This window comes from Notolepis coatsorum (genome assembly GCF_963971535.1).
Source record: "Notolepis coatsorum genome assembly, chromosome: 14".
Taxonomy (NCBI): Eukaryota; Metazoa; Chordata; class Actinopteri; order Aulopiformes; family Paralepididae; genus Notolepis; species Notolepis coatsorum.
The window spans coordinates 8,871,567-8,898,320 of NC_140178.1; the positions used below are offsets into that span (position 1 = coordinate 8,871,567).

A 26,754-nucleotide genomic window follows, 5' to 3' on the forward strand; every position below is an offset into this window, starting at 1 on the left:
ATTGAGAAGAGGTGAATTTGTCCCCCTCAAAAAAATATAGCTAATATGAAAGACAGACCCCTAAAGTGGTCAAAAATAAGGGGGTCAAACATTCATATATCCTTCTTACCTGTAACTATATATTAACCAACCATTTCAGACACCCCTACAGGACCGTACCATCAGACAGACACCCCTACAGGACCGTACCATCAGACAGACACCCCTAAAGGACCGTACCATCAGACAGACACCCCTACAGGACCGTACAGTACCATCAGACAGACACCCCTTACAGGACCGTACCATCAGACAGACACCCCTACAGGACCGTACCATCAGACAGACACCCCTACAGGACCGTACCATCAGACAGACACCGCTACAGGACCGTACCATCAGACAGACACCCCCACAGGACCATACCATCAGACAGACACCCCTACAGGACCGTACCATCAGACAGACACCCCTACAGGACCGTACCATCAGACAGACACCCCTACAGGACCGTACCATCAGAGAGACACCCCTACAGGACCGTACCATCAGACAGACACCCCTACAGGACCGTACCATCAGACAGACACCCCTACAGGACCGTACCATCAGACAGACACCCCTACAGGACCGTACCATCAGACAGACACCCCTACAGGGCCGTACATCAGACAGACACCCCTACAGGACCGTACCATCAGACAGACACCCCTACAGGACCGTACCATCAGACAGACACCCCTACATGGCCGTACCATCTCAACCTCGCAGACGTGCCTCTCACTGTGATATGTTTTGAATGAGCAGAAACAATACAGGAGAATAAATATCAGAAAGCAACACAGAACGCCTGAGAGCCTGAGAGCCTCGCTGCATTATATTCCATTCTATTTGTGTCAGCGGGTTCCTGCATGTTGTCTTTTCCTTTACATAAATAAAGACATTTCCACCATGAATCGATGTAGAAAAGGCACAAATTGGTGCAGAAAAGTACAGAGTCAGAGACTCTCCCTCACTCTCCACCTTCAAATCCCGTCTCAAAACCGACCTGTTCTCCCCTAGCATTTAACCTTCCCTACCCATAACCACCCTCCTCCAACCTATCACCCCCTTTTCCCTCCCCGCCCTACCTTTTCTCCTCTCCTGCCCCCCCCCCCCTTGGTTTCCCTTACTTACTTCCCGACTGCCTCCCCTCTCTGCCTCCCCTCCTACTGGCTCCTGTATTTGTTGTCTGTTACTCGTGGCTCTATGTTCTTGTGTATTCATATTGTTCCCTGTTTCCCTGTGGTTCTATGTTTCTTTGTTTCTTTGTTTTTCTTTTGCCTATTGTCAGCGACTTCGGGTCATTGAGAAGCGCTATACATCAGAATGCAGGAAGTGTTTGACGCTCAAAATATCCAGGGGAGTCCTGCAGACCCCCATGTGTCCACCTGCAGTGTTGAAACCTAACCTACGCCCTTGGTTGTAAGGGATAATGTATAGCTACGAGGTCATTGTCGCAAAATAATTGACCGATGCAGAGTTAGAACACCGAGGCGCCTCGCCGAGGTGTTTTAAACGTCAGTGAAGGTCAATTATTTTGCGACAATGACCGAGTATAGCTATACATTATCCCGCTTATTACATGGCTAACTTACTAACAATACCTAATTCATTTTACACCATCGACAAGACGAGATCAAATGCAGACGCAGTTGTTCTGTGGCTCTGTCAGTCCAAATAAAGTGCTTATTATTATCGCCGGCAGCCGGCAGGTGTGTCTGATTGCACTGAAACAGTGTGTGTCAGTGGGCTTGATTGCTCCCGCTGCGAAAAACAATAATCACCGTGGTTATCGAAAATAATTCACCGCTGTCAGGGGCTATTGACCAATCACAATCAAGCATTTCGGCGAATGTTAAAACGCCATGTAATAAGGGAGAAGTAGTCAATACAGTTTCCTGAGTTTTCCCCTATCACTCGCAGCTAATCGTAGGTGTACTATAACCAAACACAAAGGCCCTTTGATTGATTGATTGATTGATTGATTGAAAACTTTTGCAGAATGGGTACAATACAGTACGGCTCAATACACACAATTGTTAAGGGGATGCAGACCAGAGAAAGACTTGCGTCTTGTTTACATCAGGGTCCCCATTTTCAATTCATCGTAACATTTATAACATACACACGACATACAGATAAACAGCACTGTTACATCCAGGCATTTATGACATACAAGATATACAGTACTGTTTAAGAGACAGAGTTTCTAAAAGACAGTATATACCTCTTTGACTAGGGTTGACCTGACTGCTGCTGTGACCTCACTGTCACCCTTCCCCCGAACTATGAATCACTAAAGCACTTTCTACCTGCTGCTGTGACCCACTGTCAGTCACCTCCATTTTATATTGTAAACACTGTGAATCAGAACGTGCAATATTACTCACTGTGCCTTGTATATATCTTATATCCTTTAAAAAAAACGATCTATTTTTACCTTATTTTTAGCACTCGCTTGTATTTCAATTGTAAATATTTGTTTTATTTAAGTATTGTGTGATTTTGTGTGAAGGGCGGACTAACAAAGTAAGATTTTCATTGTACGGCAAACTGTCTGTTTAACTGCTGTGCACATGACAATAAACAATCTTGAATCTTGAATCTTGAAACCTGAATCTTGAATCTTGAATAGGGTCGGGTACCGAACTCTGTACTTTTAAGGGTACCGACCCAAATTACATCGGTACTACAGAGTACTGATTCATGCTAGATCATTCCATACCAAATTGCGGTACCTTTACATGTTTGGTATAGTGTAATATTACTAGACAAGAGGGAGCCTTTTCCACATTATCTGGACATCCTCTGTAAATAATTATCAAACTCCTCTGACCTCGTCTGGTTTTATATATATATATATATATATATATATATATATATATATATATATATATATATATATATATATATATATATATATATATATATATATATATATATATATATATATATATATATATATATATATATATATATATATAGATATATATATATATATATATATTATATATATATATATATATATATATATATAGATATATATATATATATATATTACTGCCCCGTCTCTTGGTCTTTGGAAAAACCAGACGAGGTCAGAGGAGTTTGATAATTATTTACAGAGGATGTCCAGATAATGTCGATATTTTAAACATAAAAAAAAAAAAAACATGATCATGCGATTTATTTTGTGTGGCGTGTTACAACAATAAATAACAATGTTCTAATTAAACAACAATGTTGAAATTGAAAAGTTTGGAAACTTATTTTTTACAACTGAAATTACATTTTACTTATTACAGAGAGAGAGTTAGTACCGGGAAAAAGTACCACTGGGTACCGATAGCGAATTCCATGGAACTGGCACTGGTACCGTATCGGTTCAAATGTGAACGGTACCCGCAACCTTACCTCTGACACATTAATAATAATATTTCATTAACAATTTCCACCCGCAATGTATAGGGTGGAAATTGCCTCCTTCACCACCACTGGTAGCACCCAAGCTTGGGCTACGCAGGCTCAATGGCCGCCATACACTGGCACCCGGCACACATCACACTACACGACTACATTAGACCCCTCTGTGAGGCCAGACCTGGTCACTCACTGGATGCTGAAGTGCTGCAGGAGGATGGCCAGACTCTCGCACGCTCCTTCTATGGCAAACTTACTGGCACAGTACACCTCGTTGAAGGGGAGACCTGCGACATGAAATACAGACACATGGGGATTTGCATTTGACAATTATCACGTACGACTGCATTGTTCGCCCCCTAGACCAGTGGGCCTCAACTGGTGTGCCTCAGGACCCACATTTTTCCTTAGTCATTAAGTCGCGACCCACATTTTTTAACCACTTTGATTTATTTCACAAAATAATTGTGCAGTAATACACAATCCTTCATGCATTGTTCAAAACATGAAATAAACAAAAAAAAAGTGCAACAAAAGTGCCACTAGGGCTAAAAACCCAATAATAATAATAATAATAAAAAAAAAAAAAAAAAAAAAATATATATATATATATATATATATATATATATATATATATATATATATATATATATTATGCTTCTTAGCTTAACGTTTGTCCTTCAAAATAAAAGGGCAGCAAGAAAAAGAAACGTTTTTTTTTCACCAAAAATGAAAAGAAAAGTCAGATCCGTGACACACTCAAAACGGCCCGTGACCCACCATTTGAGAACCACTGCCTATAGACTACACCAGTGGTTCCCAAAGTCGGGGTCGCGACCCAAAGGTGGGCCGCGAGCAGCCACGGGAGGGCCGCGAGATGATTTCCAAAAAGAAAAAAATCCCTTTTTTCCCCCAGGTCACTGAACTTAGAAGCAGGCCAGGACAGTGTTTCTAGTTGTATTCTAAAATCCTATTCTATTGTATTCTAAAATGTGACTATATGTTTTATATTAACTTAATAAATAAACAAAAACGAAAAATCAACTTATTTCAAGGAACATTTCAAACTAAATAGCAGATTATGCACATAAAACGCTGAAAACAACCAAAGCAACAATAGTATTTTAATGAGGCTATTATTATTATCATTATTATTTTGCAACAAGTTAGCCCTCTCATAAATAGCACATATAAATGAATAACTAACTTGAACTAACTTAATAGGATTGAAGTGATATTTGGCTTAAAAAATCGGTCGCCTGGCAAAAAAAAAAAAAAAAAAAAGCCTGACGTTGTGCATTGGGCCGCGGCTCTCTGACGCCTTATTTTCTGGGCCCCGGCCTGAAAAGTTTGGGAACCCCTGGACTACACTACTGCACCCCCCCCCCCCCCGGTGTATGTGCTGTGTGTCTCCCGGTCTCACCGTGCAGACCTCCAACGCTGCCCGTGACCAGGATGTGGCCCCGAGCCCTGCTCTTCATCCCTGGCAGGAAGGCCTTGATGGTCTGGATGGTTCCCAGGAAGTTGACGTCTAGAATCCGCCTCATGGTGTCCAGGGACTGGCCCTCTAGCGGCCCCATCAGGCCCACGCCGGCATTACACACTGAGAAGATAAACCACATTACACACTGAGAAGATAAACTACAATGCCGAGAGGAAACCTTGTGTCTTTGAGAATTAAGAGGTAGAGCAGTCGTCTGGTAATCCGGAGGTTCCCAGTTCGATTCCCACTCCTCCCGGGCAGCGTGTCGAAGTGTCCTTGAGCAAGACACTTAACCCCTAATTAGGGATGTCCCGATCACGTTTTTGTGCTCCCGATCCGATCCCGATCATGTGATTTTGAGTATCTACCGATACCGATCTTTCCCGATCCGATAAAAAAAAAAAAAAAATTTAAATTATTATTTTATTTTTATTTTTTATTCAACAAACATGACCATGTTCACGTCTTAAACTCATACTGGGGCCTTAGTTTTGCATATCATCATTAATTTATTTATTGTCACACAGAGCAGAATAATTTTGCCAAAACAAACCAATAGTATCCAGCTGCAGAACGGCAGACCAGCCACACTCTCAGACCCAAACGCATTTCCTTTGATTTAATTATACATCAAATGATTTATGTCAAGGATTGCAATGCCTCGCTTGAATGAAGTTAACTTTTCACCTGGATAACGTGAGAAATTGGGAATAAAAAAAAATAAAGAAAGAAAAATTTAAATTGTATTTGGGTCTGAGAGTGTGGCTGGTCTGCCGTTCTGCAGCTGGTAACTATTGGTTTGTTTTGGCAAAATTCTTCTGCTCTGTGTGACAATAAATAAATGAATGATGATATGCAATTTAAAACCAAAACCAAAACTAAGGCCTCAGTATGAGTTTAAGACGTGAACATGGTCGATCTTCGGAAAATCACGTGAACGGCCCCCGATCCCGATCTCGTGATCGGATCGGGACATCCCTACCCCTAATTGCTCCCGATGAGCAGGTTGGCACCTCGCACGGTCGCCTCTGCCGTCGGTGTGTGAAGTCGTGTGAGTGAATTGGTAAAAATGTGAGGAGCCAAATTGTAAAGCGCTTTGGATAAAAGCTGCTGTATAAATGTAGCCATTTACCATTTAAGAAAAAAAGAAAACGTTTAATTTCCAGATTAAAGTTCTACATTGGAGTTTGAATGGGGTTCATGAGCCCTATAGGGGGGTCATGGAACCTGTTCACAACCGAGGTTCCAATTTAAAGGAATACAGCAACATTATGGGGAAATGCGCTCACGGCCTTCTCCAGAGTCAGACAAGAAGATACTGTAGACACTAATGTCCTCTCTGTGCGTTCGGTATAGAAAAGCTATCCGGCTGCAAGCTAGCCTAGCTTAGCACAAATGAATGAAAGCGGATACGGATCAGCTAGCCGAGCTTAAAACTCCGGGAGAGGTGCTTTTGGACCAACAGCTATAATAGGCTAGCTCAGTGCTTCTCAAACTTTTTTTGTCAGGCCCCCCTTTGGCGGACCAAAATATTTTGGGCCCCCCCCCTCGCCCCAACAAAATAGTCATGAAATGGGCCATGTTTAAATTTATTGAAATAACACCAATATCGTGACCTTTCAAATTGGCCCTATATTTTGTTTTCAGAGCTGTCCTGGATGAAAAGCCAGCTTCACACAGATACTGTATGTGGTGCTGAATGGTATCAACACCTTAACTGCTGCATCATGAGATACTTGGTACTCAGCACCACACTCTGAAACTAGCTCTCCAGGTGGTATCAGATGAGATTTCAAAGAGTTCTTCCAAGAGTTTGGATGGAGATGTGTCAGGAAGCTTTGTCTCAATGTTGTCTGTAAAGGTTTTTTTTATCCAGGGTAACTTGGTGATCCTTTTCTGTGTTTTATTAAATAATGATTTTCAGATTTTGAGAAATGGTATTTTCATGGAGAACAGTGCAGCTGCAACAGATAGCACTTTAGTGATAATTTTCTGTAATCAAAAAAAAAAAAAAAAAAAAAAAATTAAATAAATCTCAAGGCCCCCCCTGTCATGCCTCTGCGCCCCCCACTTTGACAAACACTGGGCTAGCTGATCCATATCTGCGTCCATTCATTTGTGCTAAGCTAGGCTATAGCTCGCAGCCGGATAGCTTTCTACTGAACACACAGAGAGGAAATTGGTATCTATATCATCTTATCTGACTCTGGAGAAGATGGCGAGCGCATTTCCCATAATGTTGGTGCATTTCCTTAAGTAAAACGTCTGTTCAATTAAACTTTATTGTCATCAAGGGGAAACACACCAAAAAACCCTACAACACATACAAGTTATAACAATACAACACGACGTGACACACCGAAACGCAGACCACAAAAGCACAATGAATTCATGTCTTCAAAAATAACGTTATCTCTAGAAGACTCATCGATTCTTGTCCCACACAGCTTACCCAGAATGTCCACTCTCTTGTCCTTCACCCTGTCCCTTACCCTGTAGAATAATGAAGGACCCTCACCACCCCAAACAACAGCCTGTTTACTGTAAGCTGCTGTTTACTGCAAGCGCCTCCGCATACACAAAACAAGAACAGAGAGACTAAGGCTCAGCTTCTCCCCTCAGGCCATCAGAACACTGAACACTGATCTCTCCACACACAAGCACACATGAACACACACACACACGCACGCACGCACGCACGCACGCACGCACGCACGCACGCACGCACGCACGCACGCACGCACGCACGCACGCACGCACGCACACACACACACACACACACACACACACACACACACACACACACACACACACACACACACACACGTGACGACACAACATTCTGCACTCGCACTGCACAAATGCACCACAGGTCGCTTTAAACACAAGAAAAGGACACTTTAAAGGAAGGAAAGGGACACTTTAAGAAAATAACTTGTTGTGATTGTTGTATAGTATAGTTAGTAACAGCAAATAGAGCATAGAAGAAAAACAGCACATTGTATAGCGGTATGTACATAGGATCCAGTGCCTTTAAGCGATTTATTAACATGTCTATTTACCATGTCTATCTTTTTTTTTTATTATTATTATTATTATTATTATTATTATTATTATTATTATTATTATTATTATTATTATTATTATTATTATTATTATTATTATTATTATTATTATTATTATTATTATTATTATTATTATTATTATTATTATTATTAATAATAATAATAATAATAATAATTATTATTATTATTATTATTATTATTATTATTATTATTATTATTATTATTATTATTATTATTATTATTATTATTATTATTATTATTATTATTATTATTATTATTATTATTATTATTATTATTATTATTATTATTATTATTATTATTATTATTATTATTATTATTATTATTATTATTATTATTATTATTATTATTATTATTATTATTATTATTATTATTATTATTATTATTATTATTATTACTATTACTAGTGTTTGTATTGCACAATCGAAGCGGGCATGGCCAACCGCATTTCACTGTATGCATTGCCCGTGGTATGTATCATGTGATGAATGAAACTCTTGAATCTTGAACCTCTTACCCAGAATGTCTACCCTCTTCTCCTTCACCCGGTCCCTGGCCGCGAGCACGGACTCCTGGTCCGTCACGTCCATCTGCAGGATGTCCAGGGTGTCTCTGTGTCTGTCCTTCACACACTCCAGCAGACGCTCCTTCTTCGCCAGGTTCCTCATGGTGGCGTAGACTAAGCACAGACAACAGCATTGATTATTGATCATGCTTATTGATGTGATTATAGAGAGTGTAATTTACATTTAGTCATTTAGCTGACGCTTTTATCCAAAGCGACTTACAAGTTCTGTACGACAAGCCAGTTCTGTACGATGTGTCCAGGGGTGTAAAGTACTTGAGTAATTGTACTTCGTCACAATACTTAAGTACTGTTTTTGGGGGATTTGTACTTTACTCAAGTATTATTCGGTTTGTATACTTGTACTTTTTACTCAATTACATAAAAAAAAACGTTTTACTCCTTACATTTAAAATGCAGACCTACGAAGTACAAAGTACAAATCTCGCAGGTCCAACCATTTTAATTAGTATATTTGTTTCTCTGGCCGAACTAACGTTAACGTTATTAATCCTGCGGCCGCGCTTTATCTAAAAACAGCCAATCAAATCCCCATCAATGGAAAATGAACCCGCCCATACCCATGCTGATTGTTCCTTGTGCAAGACTAGAAAGCGGGGATCTTTGATTAAACACCTGCTATCAGAAGAATAGACAGTCAGAAAAAATAGTTTTTACTTTTACTTTTTAGTACATTTAAAAGTAGAAACTTTTTGACTTTTACTCAAGTGTGTTTTTAGCCAGAAACTCTGACTTTTACTTGAGTAGCCTATACGATTTTGAGACGGTACCCATACTTTCACTTAAGTATAATTTCTGGGTACTTGTTACACGCCTGGATGTGTCTAATGGGACTAGAAGTGTATATTATTTCTCAAATAGCCTACTAATTCAAAGAAAAATTTAAAAATAAATCTACAGCCAAATTGATTGAAATATGAATAAAAACCCATATCACTCTGTATGATGGCATGTACAATAATGCTGTATATACAGTATATATATATATATATATTTATTCTTACCGTGTATATATATATCTATCCATATCTGTCTGTACACATACCTGCATATCATCTTTTTTACATATCTGTAGATATTATATCTATATTAGATAAGATTTGATTAAAATGTATTGTGACAAGTACAGTACAATGAAAATAAGTTTGGTATCCAACCAGAGTGCAAATGTAAGTGCAATAGTAATATACAATGTACAGGTGATATCTGTACATATTCCTTACCTACTCTTACTAGTTACACTGCTGGCCAGTACAACTTACTACCATAGTGTCTTTATACCTGCATCACTGTACATATTAATACTATATCTATATCTGTACATATCTCTTACCTACTCTTACTAGTTACACTGCTGGCCAGTACGACTTACACTGCTGGCAGTACAGTACTACCATAGTGTCTTTATACCTGCATCACTGTACATATTAATACTACAACTGTACACTGATTAGCAGTAGCACTATTACTCACTAGTACTAATTTATATATTTTATATACCCATGTATTGTAAACCCACCTGTACATTGTATACTACTGTTGCACTTTACTGTTACATTTTGCACTCTGGTTGGACGCCAAACTGCTTTCCGTTGTACTGTACTTGTGCTGAATGATGATACAATATACATTTTAATCTAATTTAATCTAATAAAAACAACATGTTTTCTGTCGACCCCAATGCTCTCCAGCCACACTCTCCTGCGAGAGCGGCACCATCTATGCGATGCTGTATATAAAACGCTGTGGGCTTCTGGTTACCTGATTAATTGATTGATTGATTGATTGATTGATTGATTGCTTGATTGATTGATTGATTGATTGATTGATTGATTGATTGAAAACCTTATTAACAGATTGCAGAATGGGTACAATACAGTACGGCTCAATACACACAATTGTTAAGGGGATGCAGACCAGAGAAAGACTTTCGTCTTGTTTACATCAGGGTCCCCCATTTTCAATTAATCATAATAACATATATGACATACATGACATACAGATAGACAGTACTGTTACATCTAGACATTTATGACATACCAGATTTACAAATATACAGTACTGTTTATGAGTACAAAAAAAGTCTAAAAAGAGAGTATATACATTTGAGGGGGAAGAAACTGTACATTGGAGGAGGTTGGGTAGGTGGGGTTGGGGGGGGGGGGGGGGGGGGTTGGGTAGGTGGGGTGGGGGGAAACTGTACCTTTGTATTTTTTGTCGGGGTCAGAGGCCAGCCGGACGGCCAGACTGAGGCCGATGCCCGAGGAACATCCTGTGATCAGCACCACTTTCTGATCCATAACTCCTGCTTCCCCTGTGATCAGACCCTCCTTCTGATCCATAACTCCTGCTTCCCCTGTGATCAGCCCCTCCTTCTGATCCATAACTCCTGCTTCGCCTGTGATCAGCCCCTCCTTCTGATTCATAACTCCTGCTTCCCCTGTGATCAGCCCCACCTTCTGATCCATAACTCCTGCTTCGCCTGTGATCAGCCCCTCCTTCTGATCCATAACTCCTGCTTCGCCTGTGATCAGCCCCTCCTTCTGATCCATAACTCCTGCTTCGCCTGTGATCAGCCCCTCCTTCTGATCCATAACTCCTGCTTCGCCTGTGATCAGCCCCTCCTTCTGATCCATAACTCCTGCTTTGCCTGCCGGACAGCGGCTCAGGAGGTTAGAGCAGTCGTCTGGTAATCCGGAGGTTCCTCCCGGTTCGATTCCCGCTCCTCCCCCTGGGGGCAGCGCGTCGAAGTGTCCTTGAGCGAAGACACTTAACCCCCTAACTGCTGCTCCCGATGAGCAGGTCGTGGCACCTCGCACGGTCGTCTCCGCCGTCGTGAATGTGTGAATGTGTGAGCGAACGGGTAAAAAACGTGAAGAACAAAATTGTAAAGCGCTTTGGATAAAAGCTGTTTTATAAATGCACCATTTACCAGGCGGGGGGGGTTGGGGGGGGGGGGGGGGTGCGGCAGAAGAAAACCGCTCGGCTGTTTTCACGGGGTGAGAAGAAGAAGATTCCATGGGAACAGGTCCCTCCTTTTCTCGTGTTATCACTCTCCTCCTCACTATCTCAAGGACACACTTGAGAGTATAAACACACTTCTCTTCCCGGGCCCCAGGATCCGCCGTTCCAACAATGAGTGATATTATTGTCGTCACGTCACCTTGAAACCTATAACCACCTCGAGGCGGCCGTTGTGGAGCAGCTGGAGCCATAACTACTTCGGTTGAAGGTCACTTCTTCTACTCCGCTGCAGGCACGTGCACACAGGCGGGGGGCCCAAAGGGGGGGGGCCCCCTTTCGCCCCGGTCAAAAGGTGCCCCTTTCTTTTTTTAATTGGAATTCTATCGAATATAAAGAGAGAAATGTATATAGTAGTATCCCCCCCCAAAGAATACACCCTATCGGTTTAAAACATGGTGTGTGTGTGATGGCGGCAGTGTGGCACCGTTTGCCCCTTGGCCCCCAAAATGTCCGCGCGCGGCCCTGCTCCGCTGTGAGTATACCGGGAGACGGCAGCAGTGCGTCGTCGCTACATCAGACCCGACGCTGACCAGAACCACCCACAAGGGCTGCTGAGACTGGACCGCGGACCCGACCGACACCATGAGAGCGGCCAGAAGAGAACAACACAGTGGGACTCTGGTTTAACACAAACACAATGGGTCTCATTCCAGGCACAGTGGTGTGATGCTCATCGGTTCAGGCAGCCAGGCCAAGTACAAGTTTGCCAAAGAGGTGAGGGAGGACGAAACTTCGCTTCTCAGAGAAACTGCGGCAGCAGCTCTCTGACTGGAACTCCTCCTCCGTATATGGAAAGGCCTCAAGAAAAGACCATTACAAACTACAAGCCGAAGTCACCACAGGCGCCTGATAGCCTCCCCCTGGCGAACGAGCTAAATACATTTTATGTTTAGGTTTGAGAAAGAGAAAGCTCCCCCCCGCCCTCTTCCTCCACCCACTCGGCCACAACCTCCATCCCCCCTCCCCCCCTCCCCCCCTCCCCTCTCTCTGTCAGTGTGAGAGAGGTGAAACGGCTGTTTTCTAGTCAGAAACCCCGGAAGGCGGGCGGCCCGGACGCGTGTGTCTCCCCCTCTGCCCTGAAGCAGGCCTGGACTGGCCATCTGACATACCGGGCATTTGCCCGGTGGGCCGACGCATATTTGGGCCGTTATGATTTGATTAAAAAAATAAAATAAAAAAATTATTTGGTCAACGACCGGCCCACTACTAGGCTGGGACAGCGGCCCATTGGTACTGACTGACACTGGGCTGGCCCAATCACATATCTTACTAAGCACCCCCCCCCCGCCAGTCGTGCAGGTACATGACTGAGAGTGCTAACGTAGTAACGTTAACGCTAGTAGAAATGGATGAAAACTTTATTTAACAGATTGCAGAATGGGTACAATACAATACGGCTCAATACACACAATTGTTAAGGGGATGCAGACTGTTGTAGTTTTGGACTGGGCTCCTTATAACAATATAACTTGACAACACGTTGGTAGCCGCAGCTACTTGGGACAGCTCTGCTGTAAACACTGGAAATAACCGTGCGTGTTACACATGAATAAGCAATCTGAGGAGGACGGCAAATTATATTAATTATAGCGCGATATTGCAAGTGACTCCCAGAAATAGTTCTGATGTTTGGACTAATGGACGGAGTCGAGGTCCAGCCAGGGGAGAATTTGGCGTCGGTGTTTACTACTGCGCATGGCCATTGGGCAGAACGGCTCCGTATCCGGCTCGCGCAAATTACATGGCACCATTGTCGGCGAGTTTCGGCGAGTTTCCAAAAACGAAAACACCCTTTCAGCGTTGCCGCTAGAAAAACGCGTTTTCCTGCCAAAACGGCGTTTCTTTTTAACTTGGAAATGGAAACGTAATAATTCGAAAATAGAACGTTGCTGTTTTACCCCAGTGTAACCATGGCCTTAATATACAAAGTCAATTTGCTGTTTTCTCTCTTGACGCAGTTGACAATTGACTGATTTCTTTGTCTCCTGCCCCACATATTCTGACCCCCCCCCCCCTCCTCCTCCTCCTCAGAGGTGTTAATTGTGACACTCTCTGGATGAAACCCAAATGAGCTCTTAAGACTTGGTAATGGTAATAATTACCTCTTCAACTGTCGATGTTAACTCCATTATCTACGTGGATTCATTTGTGTTTGTGTTACATAGTTAATCTGCTGTTTTTTATTTATGCAGATGATAAATGACTGATCTCTATTTATGAACGCAGTAAAGGGCCTTGTTATATTAATGTCTGATCCAGTGGTGGAAGAAGTACACAGTTCCTTTACTTAAGTAAAAGTAGAAATACCCAGATAAATTAAGTTTTACTTAAGAATTTGCTATTGAATGTACTTAAGTATATAAAGTAAAAGTATTCATTCTACATGACGTTTGTGTATTCCAGTTAGTTACTTACTTATCCTCTTTGTCCCGGTTGGGGCATAAGGCCGCAATCATACACTGCCACTGAATCCTCTCTCGTGCTTTGGCCCGCGCTTCGTCCCAGGAAAGACCCATCTCCTTCAGCTCCATCATCACTGTCCTTCGCCATAGGTGTTCTTTGGTCTACCCCTCTTTCTCTTCCCAACTGGGGTCCATCTCAAGGCAACTTTGGGTAACCTTTCATTGGGCATCCTCAATACATGGCCGAGCCATCTTAACCTCCGTCTCCTTATCTCAAGGGACATAGCAAGCTGCCTGTCTTCTTATAAAGTTCCTCATTCGAGATTCTATTTGGACAAAAGATGTTGCAGATCCTACGTAAGCAGCTATTGTGGAAGACGTCAACCTTGTGTTCCAGTGCTTTGGAGCATTCAAACCTCGATCCATTGACCTCTGGGTTATGGTAAAGTGGTATGTGGTCCAGTTATGCTGCTCTGATTAAAGGTTATGTTAAAGTGGTATGTGGTCCAGTTATGCTGCTCTGATTATATATATTTCAAATGTGAAAGTGTATAATCTTCATACATTCTTGCCATTTCTTCTATGCAAAATCTTTTTCTTCAAAGTAACTAGTAACTGATGGGTTCAGATAAATCTAGTGGAGTAAAAAGTACAATATTTCCTTTGAAATATAGCGGAGTAAAAGTATAAAGTTCCCTAAAATTAAAATACTCACGTAAAGTACAAGTAGCTTGAAAGTACTTGAGTAAAAATACTTAGTTACTTTCCACCACTGGGCTTATCCCATGGGGATCTGAGTATTATGCCAAATCAAACTATGATGTTAAACGGTGCATTTATATAGAGCTTTTATCCAAAGCGCTTTACAATTTTGTTCCTCACATTCACCCATTCACTCACACATTCACACACTGACAGCACAGGCGACCATGCAAGGTGCCAATTAGGGGTTAAGTCTCTTGCTCAAGGACACTTTGACACGCTGCCCGGGAGGAGCGGGAATCTAACCGGGGACCTTCCGATCACCAGGCGACCGCTCTACCTCCTGAGCCACTGTAGCCCCCAAAACCCCCACAACAAACATAATTTTCTCTCTTGTGTTTTATTACCTAATCAAGCAATGAACACAGTTTAACTATCATCATTAGGCATTCTTGTTTTGTTTTTATTCCCATTTTGCCACTAGGGTCTTCCTATAATATATAATAATATAATATTATTATGTAAGACATAATATAATATAACAACTAGTAATAATAACCTCTATGCTGGGACCACATTCACCACGACCTGCTGAACCTTTTCCTCAGATACAGGTTTGCTGCTCCCTGGTGGCCATATGAAGATCTGCAAAGGGGGTAAACTAAAACGAAAGAAAGTTTAGTTGTTTTTTATGGGAATGTATGAAAATATATTCCACAAACAAGTACAGGAGGATTACAGCCAGGTAGAGCGGTCGTCTGGTGATCGGAAGGTTCCCGGTTCGATTCCCGCTCCTCCTGGGCAGCGTGTCGAAGTGTCCTTGAGCAAGACACTTAACCCCTAACTGCTCCTTATGAGCAGGTCGGCACCTTGCATGGTCGCCTCCGCCGTCTGTGAGTGAATGGATGAATGTGAGGCATACATTTTTAAAGAGCTTTATAGAAACACTATATACACGCAGTCCATTCACAGCCAGACTAGGAGTCACATGTTCAGTGACCTTTCAGCAGTTTGTGTCATTTTGAAGGAGAAACCTGAACGTTGGCTCACTGGGGTCACAGGACAGTTCAGTCAATATTTGTGAACACGCTCTATGTTTTCCTGAACTGTCCTGGGACACAGGAAGAACAATATACTGACTGAACTGTCCTGGAGCAAAGCAAGAACATACTGACTGAACTGTCCTGAGACACAGGACGAATGTATGTCATACAGTATGTGGATTCTCACAATGTGTGGCATTCCTCTTTAGTAAATGACGAGACTACGATAACTAAATCAGGACGACATGTCCTCATTTGGTCCCAAAATCGAATAATGTCCCCCATATTATATCTAACTCTATAACCCACCATCCACACATTATATCTATCCATAACCCACCATCCACACATTATATCTATCCATAACCCACCAGCCACAAATTATATCTAACTATAACCCACCATCCACACGTTATATCTATCCCTAACCCATCATCCACATATTGCAGGGTCTTGTTCGGTACATAAACACGTACAAGTATGCACATTGAGATCCCTACTTCTTCGTATTTCATCTACTGTACATTTGATGTACTGTATATCTCTTGTACTTCTCAATAGCTGAAATTCAATCGTTGTTTTGCAAAACTGGTTTTCTCTGTGCCTTCCTCAACAAACACCCTATAGCAGGGGTTCCCAAACTTTTTCAGCTTGAGACCCAAAAGAGAAATTTGGTGTTTCCCCGGGACCCAAACTTACAAAAATACATCATGAATTGGCATAACATACATTTATAGGGCGGCCGGGTAGTGCAGCGGACTAAGCGTCTGTCTACCACCACAGAGACAGTGGAATTGAATCCAGCTGCGGTACCTCCGGCTTGGTCGGCCGTCCATACTAACACAATTGGCAGTGTCAGCGGGTGGGAAACCCGGCGAGGGTGGGTCCTGGTCGTTGTAAACAGCGACTCCTACAGTTCGGTCGGGGCGCCTGCACAGCAAGGGAAGGATCTAGGAGAGGTAGTGTGACCTTCCACATGTTACACTCTCTCAGTGAGAGTCTGCGCTGCCAGGTGAAAAGAAGCGGTGGGCTGGGTACACATGTGTCGGAGGAAGCATGTGATAGTCTCCGCCCTCCCGGACCGACGGTAGGGGGTAGAGTGTGCAACGATCAGGAAGGGGATTGGGAATTGGCATGACAACTAACATTGGGATGGGAGAAAAAACGGAAAAAGAAGGGGGGAAAAGATAATAAAAAAATTATAAAAAACATTTATAAACTACTGATAAAGAACACAACAAACGTATATGAAATGTATTAATTTAATTATAAAAGTACATCACAGCAATAATCAGAGTGTAATGTTAAGTTGCTCACCACCTCAACATATGTACATACAATTTTGTAACACTTTAAAAAACAAACATGTTCTACTCTCCTTTCTATTTCTCACCCCTTTTTCAACTCTCCATTTCTTACCCCCTCCAATCAATGATTGATTGATTGATTGAAAACTTTATTAACAGATTGCAGAATGGGTACAGTACAGTACAGCTCAATACATACAATTGTTAAGGGGATGCAGACCAGAGAAAGACTTTCGTCTTGTTTACATCAGGGTCCCCCATTTTCAATTCATCATAACATATGACATACACGACATACAGATAGACAGTACTGCTACATCTATACATTTATGACATACCAGATTTGCATACCAGAATACAGTAGTGTTTCAACCTTAAACCCCAACATTGAGCAAATTCTGATTAATTTGTACTGACTTATTAAAAAATTCGACTGACCTGACATGCTAGAAGGGGTATAATATTTAATCTATGGCACAATGAAATCTAATGAGAGGTATGTGGCTGGTTGAAGTTTTCAACCAGCAGATCTATTCTGGGCTTGGTTTTTGAAAGTGCTATTCTGAGGTCATGCTGAGCATTTAGTCTGTTTCTGTATTTGTTTTTCAGGTATGCTAGAGTAGAAAACCCAGATTCACATAAGTATGTGGTGCCAAACTGAATTAACACCTCTACAGCTTTAAAGAATATTTATTTTACCTTTTTATTTATTTATTATTGGCAACCCAATAAAAACGGGTCCGCGACCCATTTTGGGTCGCGACCCAGAGTTTGGGAAACACTGCCCTATATTGTTGAGCACGGCTGTACTTTCCACAACTAATATATCCGCATACCTCAACAACAAGCAAGACATGTTCTACATGTTGAATTCGTTTCCTCGTTTCCAGAAACCTTTGCCACGTCGACAGGTGAAACTGAGCCTATAAAAGGAATGACAGGGCAGAGAAGGAAGTCAGATAGTGCAGGAGAGGTTTCAGGAGTATCATGGCCATGAGCAACGCAAAGGTCGCCAAGAACCAAGGAGAGAAGGTGCGGACCACGGCGGACAGACTGGCCCTCTTGGAGACCAGACTACAAGCCAGCGAGCAGCAGGTGCAGGAGCTGAAGAAGCTTGTTGGAGGTAAAACATATTGTGAGACAATTTAGATTAGATTAGACTAGATTGCATTAGATTAGATTTAGAATAGATTAAATTAGATTATATTAGATTGAATTAGATTATATTAGATTGAATTAGATTAGATTAGATAAAGAAGTTGGCACCCAACCAGAGTGCAAAGATCACATTAGATTAGATTAGATTTGACTAGATTAGATTAGATTACATTCGATTAGACTAGACTAGACAAACTAGATTAGATTAGATTAGATTAGATTAGATTAGATTAGATTAGACTAGATTATATGATATTATTATAAATAAAAATAAATTAACATTTATTTAACCGGGTAAAATGCTTGAGATATTTTTCTTTAACTTCTGCCGAGTTCAGCTCTGAACTCGGCAGAATCTGCACCTGGCTCGCTGTTAACAAACTATCATTACACCACCTGGGTAAAACAGAGTCCATTCTCTTTGGTTCAAATAACAAACTCAGCAAGACAAGCGGCTTACTTACTTACAGACACACTTACAGACACACTTACAGACAGACACACTTACAGACACACTTACAGACACACTTACAGACACACTTACAGACACACTTACAGACACACTTACAGACACACTTACAGACACACTTACAGACACACTTACAGCACTTACAGACACACTTACAGACACACTTACAGATAGGGTGACCAGATGCAAAAAGTCCAAAAGTGGGACAACAGTAAGATTTTGGTGGGACAAAGTGGGACAACAGTACGATTTTGGTGGGACAAAGTGGGACAAAGTGGGACAGATAGATAATGTAAAAAAATGTATTAGAATAACTGCCATGGTCTTCACTGAATAGATTTAAATCAAAGGTTAAAGGTTAAATCAAAATAAATACAAATTAAATACCACCTAACATCTGTTTTAAATATTCAAACGTCATCACTTGACAGGAATGTCTTGTGTTTGATATTCCCTGTTAACACAGAACTAGGGAAAACAGTGTAGTATAATACAAAAATAATAATACAAATAAATTGTGTTTCTATATTAGAATAACTGCCATGGTCTTCACCGAATAGATTTAATTCAAAGGTTAAAGGTCACCACAGTCGGCTGACCTGTATGAATGGGAGTGTTGTACTGTGTGATAGACACTTGTTATCTCAGCTGCAGTGACCTTGTCCGTCTGGATATCATTGTTTGGTTTAAAAAGAAACGTATCCATAGATCTGGATGTTTCTTTTTGGTGAGCCACTTTCAAGTGAGACTCACGTCCACTGTGGCGCTTCAAGTTGTATTCTCCTCCATGCGCAATTGAAAACGAACTATGACACAAAACACAGAAAGCCTGCTGCGGATTGCCTGCCATCTGCCTCACCCAGTCATGTGTCGTTTGCCAGTCTTGGTTGTAACTGCAGGTCCGTTTCTTTTTACTGCTTTCCATCTTGAACTAGTTCGCTTGTAATGTTGTTGTGTTTTTTTTGACCAATCAGATTTGCGATATGAGGTAGCGTCACGACTCAGTCTCAGTCACGTCACAAGCAGGCAAGCAGCACGCTAAAGTACTATAACCAATCAGAGCAATGTGTGTGGACAAGAGGTGGGTTGCTACGTTTACTGTCTGTAGGGAGGGGCTTTTAGACGCATGTTTTTTTTGGCTTCGAAAAGAGGGACATCCTCTCAATATGAGGGACGCAGGACATTTGGTCAAATGGTGGGACAGTACAACCAAAATGGGGACACCTGGTCACCCTACTTACAGACACACTTACAGACACACTTACAGACACACTTACAGACACACTTACAGACACACTTACAGACACACTTACAGACACACTTACAGACACACTTACAGACACACTTAGAGACACACTTACAGACACACTTACAGACACACTTACAGACACACTTACAGACACACTTACAGCACTTACAGACACACTTACAGACACACTTACAGACACACAGACAGACACACTTACAGACACACTTACAGACACACTTACAGACACACTTACAGACACACTTACAGACACACTTACAGCACGTTTTGTTATAATCTGATGTTCTCAGGTCAGCAGCAGGTGGCGTTCTCCGCTGCCCTCCTAGACTCTGGCTCCGGGAACTTTGGGCCCTTCGATTCCAATGATATGCCGATCCGGTACGAGAGCGTCTTCTGCAACATTGGCAATAGTTACGATCCTTCAACAGGTGAGAACCTCAAAGCCCCAATCAGTGATCCACACACACATTAATTGAGCGGCCCCACCAGCAGAAACTGGGTGGCAGGATGGCCTAGACCTAGAGGTAAAGAGGCTGGCGGCCAGTAATAGAATGGTTGCCGGTTCGACCCCCGCCACTGACAGGAGGGTGTATTGCGGCTGTGAGCTGGTGACTGAGGGGTGGCTGGTATTACATCTACGGTGCCCACCATCTCTGCCTAAGGCCATGTCCAGACTAAAACGACGATTTTGGTCGTTTTAGGCAAAGTATTTGATCGTTTGCACCGTTCTGCCACACGGAACTGCGTTCTGGCAGCCTGAAGACGATACTTTCTGATACCAGCTCCCAGAGTGGGCAATTCTGAAGACGCCTGAAGACGCCCCCCCCCCATTGCGTCACCATCTTTACAAGCGATACGCGTCTTCTACTGAACCGATGATGCGATAGCCCACCTCTCCCTTACCCCACGTGTGAAAACATCACAACAATGGCATGAAAATTGGAAAATTGGAAAATTGGTTTCCTGTACAGAAACATATCCAATTTTCCTCTATTTAGTAGAAAAAAATTGTGGAATCAGTCTTCTTATCAGTTTTGGACTATGGTGATGTAATTTATAGGCATGCTGCGGCATCAACTCTTAAACCTCTGGATTCTGCATATCACTCAGCTCTCAGATTTATAACTGGTGACAGATATGATACTCACCATTGTGTCCTGTATGATAGGGTGGGTTGGCCTTCTCTTGCAGAAAGGCGCAACAAACACTGGTATTTATTTATTTTTAAAGCCCTTATTGGTAAACAACCTGTTTATATCTCCTCACTGTTAAATTGGAATATTGGAGGGGAGCTCCAGTAGCTCACCACGTACCGTGAGTGCTATTTCAGCGCCGTGGACAACCGCGCTCGCGCGGATCTGGGGCTGAGCGCGTTCGAATCCCGGACGGCAGCCGTGCCTTTCCCAGAGTGTCTTCCCCCCCATCTGAACCCTTTCAGCCTGCTTCTGTCGGTCGAACTTGACCAAGTATGAGTGAGATGAAAAAGCGATAAACGCTAAAAAGAACCAGCCGACTGGTCAAAGTTTAAAAAAAAAATTGGAATATTGGAACCTATTCAACTCGATCGAATGACTGGATGGTTCTTAGGGTTCCTCAGATTTGTTCTGAGCTAGGGAAGTCAGCCTTTTCCTTTGATGCCTCTAACTCATGGAATGTCCTTCAACTCACGCTAAAATTGGAGGTTCTCCCTTCCCTTGGAATGTTTAAATGTATGATTTCAGACCATTGTGTGACTACCTGTAACTGTTTTAGTTGATATTTTAAAATTATTTTTAAACGTTTTTAATTTGTTTTACTCTGGTGTTTAAATTTCTGTGAATATTGTTTTTATTATGTACTGTACAATCGTCGTTTCTGTAAATGAGGGAAACCTCAGATGCTTACGATTTTAAATAAAGGTTGAAATGAAAAAAAAAAAAAATGAAATGAAATGAAATGTACAGCTATTGAGCTCGATCGGGCTTTTACAGCTTTACATATGCTGTGCTCTATCTGTCTGAAGCGGAGCGGGGCTCTGCTGTGCTTACACTTATTACACTGATGCAATACACGATACTAACTAGAAATTAGCGTCACATAGCTGGCCTTTTTCTGAAAACCCAGTTTGCTAGTCGAAATGACTGGACACACACAGGGACAAGTTAAACATCAATCAATTAATTTATTCCAACAGGTAGTTTGAGCTGCATGTGAGCCGCGGTCGTTCTCTCCTCTCCTTTGGAAACTAATGACGTTACGTTAGCTCGAAAAGCACAGAACCGGCCGACACAAGTTAAGCTGCTAGCAACAGACACTTCCGGTCGGGGTTTTCAAAATAAAAGAAACAGGAAAGACATTTATTTAGTAAATTTGTGGCATGCACTTATTATCTCCTTATAACTAGGAGGGATATGCCTTTCATTCCGACACAAATACTAGACAACGGGTATATTCCGTTTTTAATTGTATATTCGCTGTATTCTGTGGCTGTAAAAGGTTCTGTTTACATTGGTAATGCTTGCAAACAATGCAGTAAAACAGATCTAGACGAGTCTGTATTATATGGTCAAACATCGTTCTCTTTGTGTCTGCAGGCATCTTCACCGCCAGGGTCAAAGGCGTCTACTTCTTCCGTTTCTCAATGTCCAGTAGCACTCCTGATTCCGTCGTGTGGCTAGCGAAGAACCAAGATTCGTACTTGGGGAGGCTCATGTCGGTCATGGGGAAAGACGGCAGCAACGGTGTGGTTGTCCCACTGGAGGTGGGAGACAAAGTCTCCGTTGTGCTCGCAGCAAGAAGCATCGTCTCCGACAACGAAATGAATTACAACACCTTCGCTGGTTTCCTGCTCTTCGGCATGTGACCCAGTGTCGTTGGGAGCGTCGTCGAGCTTCAGAAATGTAAAGGAACACGCCAACATTAGCACAATGAATGGAAGCTGACAGTGCCGGTTAGCCTAGGGCCTAGGCATTGTCCAACTAACACCTCTCCCGAAGGCTAACCGACACTGTCCGCTTCCATTCATTGTGCTAAGCTAGGCTAACGTGCAGCCAGATATCTTTAACTACTGAACGCACAGAGAGAGGAAACTGGTATCTATCTTCTTGTCTCTCTCTGGGGAAGACGCTGTAATAAACGATTGTACTGAACTTATAGAATTGTCTCCTTTATATTTCTCATTATTACATGGCGTTTTAACATTCGCCAAAATGCTTGATTGTGATTGGTCAATAGCGCTCGGTTGCCCCTGACAGCAGTCAATTATTTCTCGATAATTCACCGCTGTCATGGGCAACGCGCAATAATGGCCGCTGTTAGGGGCAACAGAGCGCTATTGACCAATCACAATCAAGCATTTTGATCGCAGTCACGAAAGCTAAGCTTTACCATTATGCACAGCTGCACTACATCAGTGCAATCAAGTCCACACACCTGCCGGCTGCCGGCGATGACAGAGGAGCCACAGAACAACTGCGTCTGCATTTGATCTCGTCTTGTCGATGGTGTAAAATTAATTAGGTATATTGTTAGTAAGTTAGCCATGTAATAAGCGGGATAATGTATAGCTATACCCTGTCATTGTCGCAAAATAATTGACCTTCACTGCGTTTAGAACGCAGTGTCTGTCAATTATTTTGCGACAATGACCTTGTAGCTATACATTATCCCTTACACAATTAATAGTCCTTGCCTCTCAGGACCACAAAGTGAATTCCATCAGATTTACATCCTTACATTGACTTTATGAAGTTGAGGGGTAATAGCTTTCCCTATGACAATCTTTTATTTTATTATTATAATTTCTTTTTTTCTCATATTGATTGTTAAATATGCGTAATTGACAGACCATCTATTTCTAAATAAGGCTAAATAAGCTCATGGAATGTACAAATTGGGAGGTGCTTTTTATTATGAAATGATGCTGTTGTGCTTTTGTGGAGCTGTGCATTGCCATGAACGGAACAAATAAAAAGGAAATGAAAATAGTTGCTGAATAAATATAATTTATTCACGCCAAGAATTAGTAGGTACAGTTACACACGTCAAGGCGTAATAACACTCTTCTCTCATACGGCGTTGCTATACGTAGACAAACCAAATATGAAATATAAAGAAATGTGACAGCGATTGTATTACGAGTAGTAATCATATCTAGGTAATTAAAGAAATGTTCACTTTGTAAGAAGTAATTACACTGTTTATATCTCTGTAACAATATAGACATTAACTTACATTATACATACATTATATGCAGAAATATCCCTCTCTTAGCCGATACAGCATGCGCTGTAGTGTCGCAGTTCACAACAGTTTGAATGGTAAATGGTAAATAAATGGTAAATGGAAAAATAAATGGTAAATGGTGCATTTATTGCTTTGATCCAAAGCGCTTTACAATTTGTTCCTCAAATTCACCCACTCATTCACACGCCGATGGTGGAGGCCAGTGGCGGTTTTAGGATTAGACCAACCGCTTATCAAGCTGGCAGAAAAGTGGCAATTTTTTTACTTGAACTTGAGGACTGCATACTTTTTTTGCAAAACAAAACAACATACTTTATACTTATAGCACATGCATGAGCCTGGTCTCTTTTGAAAGATGACATTCTGAAGTTTCTGATTCCAGAAAAAGGAATTTCACTTTTTATTGCTAACGTAATAGAGTAACATAGGTCTGAACTTGAGTTGTAGAAAAACTTGTTACTGAAGTTTTTCTGTAGTAGTTAGTAGTCCAGAGGTAGTATTTCCCCAGAAGGTGGTATGGCTTACAAATCCAGAAGGAGCCATAGCCTGAAGCCTTATGTAGTACATATCCAAATTTCATAAAGATCCATTCAGAAATGAGTGATTAGGAGTAATTTTGTTAAACTGTGTACAACGAAAAACTCAGTTTTCTCATAGACTTCAATTAGTTCGGCTGTTTTTCTCTTCCTGTTAAAGAATTTAGTTTGTCACCTAGATCTCTGATTCATACATCCCCACATGGTGTTTCATTGGTAAGCCACACTCATTGGCTACAACGATCCACAATCATTTTCGAGATCGGATCTAGATTGACGGAACTACTGCAGCCTGAGTCGGGAGTGGTATTTTGCGCAATACCGTGTACTTTGCACAAGCCTCAAATACCGGCATGTAATTTGAGAACCGCTGAACGGATTTTGTCGGATTTTGTCGCTATCGACAGGCAACAAACAAACCTTCAATTCGATATATATATTGTATTACAAAATATGCACACCCGAGCCACTAGGGGTCGCCAAAGTGCCGGTTGCAAAAAGTCTGAAAAACGTCTCATATGTGGGACGTTGCATGCTAAGAGATTTTTAAGGGGGCTCAGCCCCTAGATCCCAAACTGATTGGCTAATGTACACACAACAGCGTGTCAGTGTGTGTGTGTTACTGTAAGAGTTGTCAATTTGTTCAGCTACTCTCTGCTGACCATTTTAGACCTGTTAATAAAAGCATTTACTCATATACATCAACTTCTCAATTATATGACTAGAAAGACACAATAAATACATAATAAATAAAGATAAATAATAATAAATTCCTTGCTTCCCTAACACTCAGGTCACCGCCACGACACGTTGCAGGTGCTCCCTTCTTTCACTCATTTCAGTGGAACTTGCCGTCTCCATCTGCTGCACAACATTGCCTTGTGATCGACTGGCTTTGTATCTGTTCCAGCAAACTACACTGTCCTCGTGTGACTGGGTGGTTTCGTGTTTTTGGTCGATATTTTATTGTTTTTTTCCCAGGCAGTCCGGTATAGAGAGAGAGGAAGTATGGGAGGATAGAGGGGGGGAAGACATTCGGCAAAGGTCGCCGGGTCCGGGAGTCGAACCCGGGACGGCCGTGTTGCACCGCAGTGCTGTACGTGCTGCGCCACCCTGGCGCCCTGGTTTCATGTTTTTTTTTTTAAAACATGCTCAGTGCCTTTCTCTAGTTCTTGACTCCACCATTTACAAATACCTCCTGTCTGAGATTTTTTTTTACCAAACACACGGCAAGCGAAACAGAAAGCAGCCCTTTTTTCCCCGAGGAGTATTCCAGCCATTTAAATGTTGGTCTCTTTAATGCCTTAAATCAAACACAATGTTAGTCTCTATAATGGCTTAAATAGTTTTTATTTGTATTTTGGGTGGACTGTCCCTTTAAGTAAATCTATTTGTTCTCCGACACCCCCCCCCCCCCCCCCCCCCCCCCCCCCCCCCCAACACCTTTGTGTTCGGGAGGCAGAGGATGCACATTCTGGAACATTCCTGAAGCACATCTGCGTCTTATCGTCCCTCAGCATCGCTTCCTTCGCATAAAATGACAACGACGAGCCAAGTTCCTTAAACGCTACGTGCCCAGATTCAGACCCGAGATAGGCGTGTGGTTGGTAGGTAGGTGTGGAGTAATAAGTAATAACACCAAACATCGCGCCGCTCCCCTTCCAGACCTCACACCTATCTTTGGAATGAAGCCACTCAGAGCATTAAGCATAAGCTGGACGAATTAAGAAACCTGTTTATGAGCGGTAAGGTAGACATAATTTGCTTTACTGAAACTAAACTTGATCCATCTGTAACAGACCCTGAAATAGAAATAGAGAACTATACTATAGTCCGTAATGACAGAAACCAGTATGGAGGTGGTGTTTGTATGTACATACATAAGGACACCAAATTCATTACCCGTACTGACCTTCATCATGAGGCAATTGAAACCGTATGGGTGGAAATTTTATTTGAAAGGGCAAAATCTGTTCTAGTCGGCACAATATACAGACCGCCAGATCAAACTGGCTTTTATGATACTTTG

General features: G+C 41.9%; 3 protein-coding genes across 3 annotated transcripts in view; 2 read left to right on the plus strand and 1 right to left on the minus strand.

Annotated features, from left to right (window-relative positions):
- Window positions 1-1,421, plus strand: part of hsd17b1 (hydroxysteroid (17-beta) dehydrogenase 1) — a gene marked incomplete at both ends in the record, with an annotated part of 15,475 nt that extends 14,054 nt beyond the window's left edge. Inside the window, one exon of the mRNA XM_084328350.1 lies at window positions 1,416-1,421. Within this exon, the coding sequence (XP_084184476.1) occupies window positions 1,416-1,421 (6 nt within the window). The remainder of the gene's footprint in view (window positions 1-1,415) is intronic.
- Window positions 1,422-3,630: 2,209 nt separating this feature from the next.
- Window positions 3,631-10,893, minus strand: LOC311240888 (estradiol 17-beta-dehydrogenase 1-like; the record flags this gene model as incomplete). Its single annotated transcript, XM_084329493.1, has 4 exons — window positions 3,631-3,728; window positions 4,865-5,044; window positions 8,525-8,686; window positions 10,797-10,893. The coding sequence occupies 4 exons, from the start codon at window positions 10,891-10,893 to the stop codon at window positions 3,631-3,633; spliced, it is 537 nt and encodes a 178-aa protein (XP_084185619.1).
- Window positions 10,894-18,020: 7,127 nt separating this feature from the next.
- Window positions 18,021-23,093, plus strand: LOC311241255 (complement C1q-like protein 2). The gene is made up of 3 exons (XM_084330018.1): window positions 18,021-18,194; window positions 20,256-20,393; window positions 22,539-23,093. Exons 1-3 carry the CDS (start codon window positions 18,059-18,061, stop codon window positions 22,805-22,807), a joined length of 543 nt encoding a protein of 180 aa, XP_084186144.1. The 5' UTR covers window positions 18,021-18,058; the 3' UTR covers window positions 22,808-23,093.
- Window positions 23,094-26,754: the final 3,661 nt, after the last annotated feature.

Excerpts from the sequence above, each read along its gene's own strand:
- LOC311241255 (XM_084330018.1), top strand. The coding sequence starts at position 18,059 with ATGGCCATGAGCAACGCAAAGGTCGCCAAGAACCAAGGAGAGAAGGTG. Across the intron at positions 18,195-20,255 it reads GCTGAAGAAGCTTGTTGGAG|GTCAGCAGCAGGTGGCGTTC; the intron begins GTAAAACATATT and ends TGATGTTCTCAG. Across the intron at positions 20,394-22,538 it reads TAGTTACGATCCTTCAACAG|GCATCTTCACCGCCAGGGTC; the intron begins GTGAGAACCTCA and ends TTGTGTCTGCAG.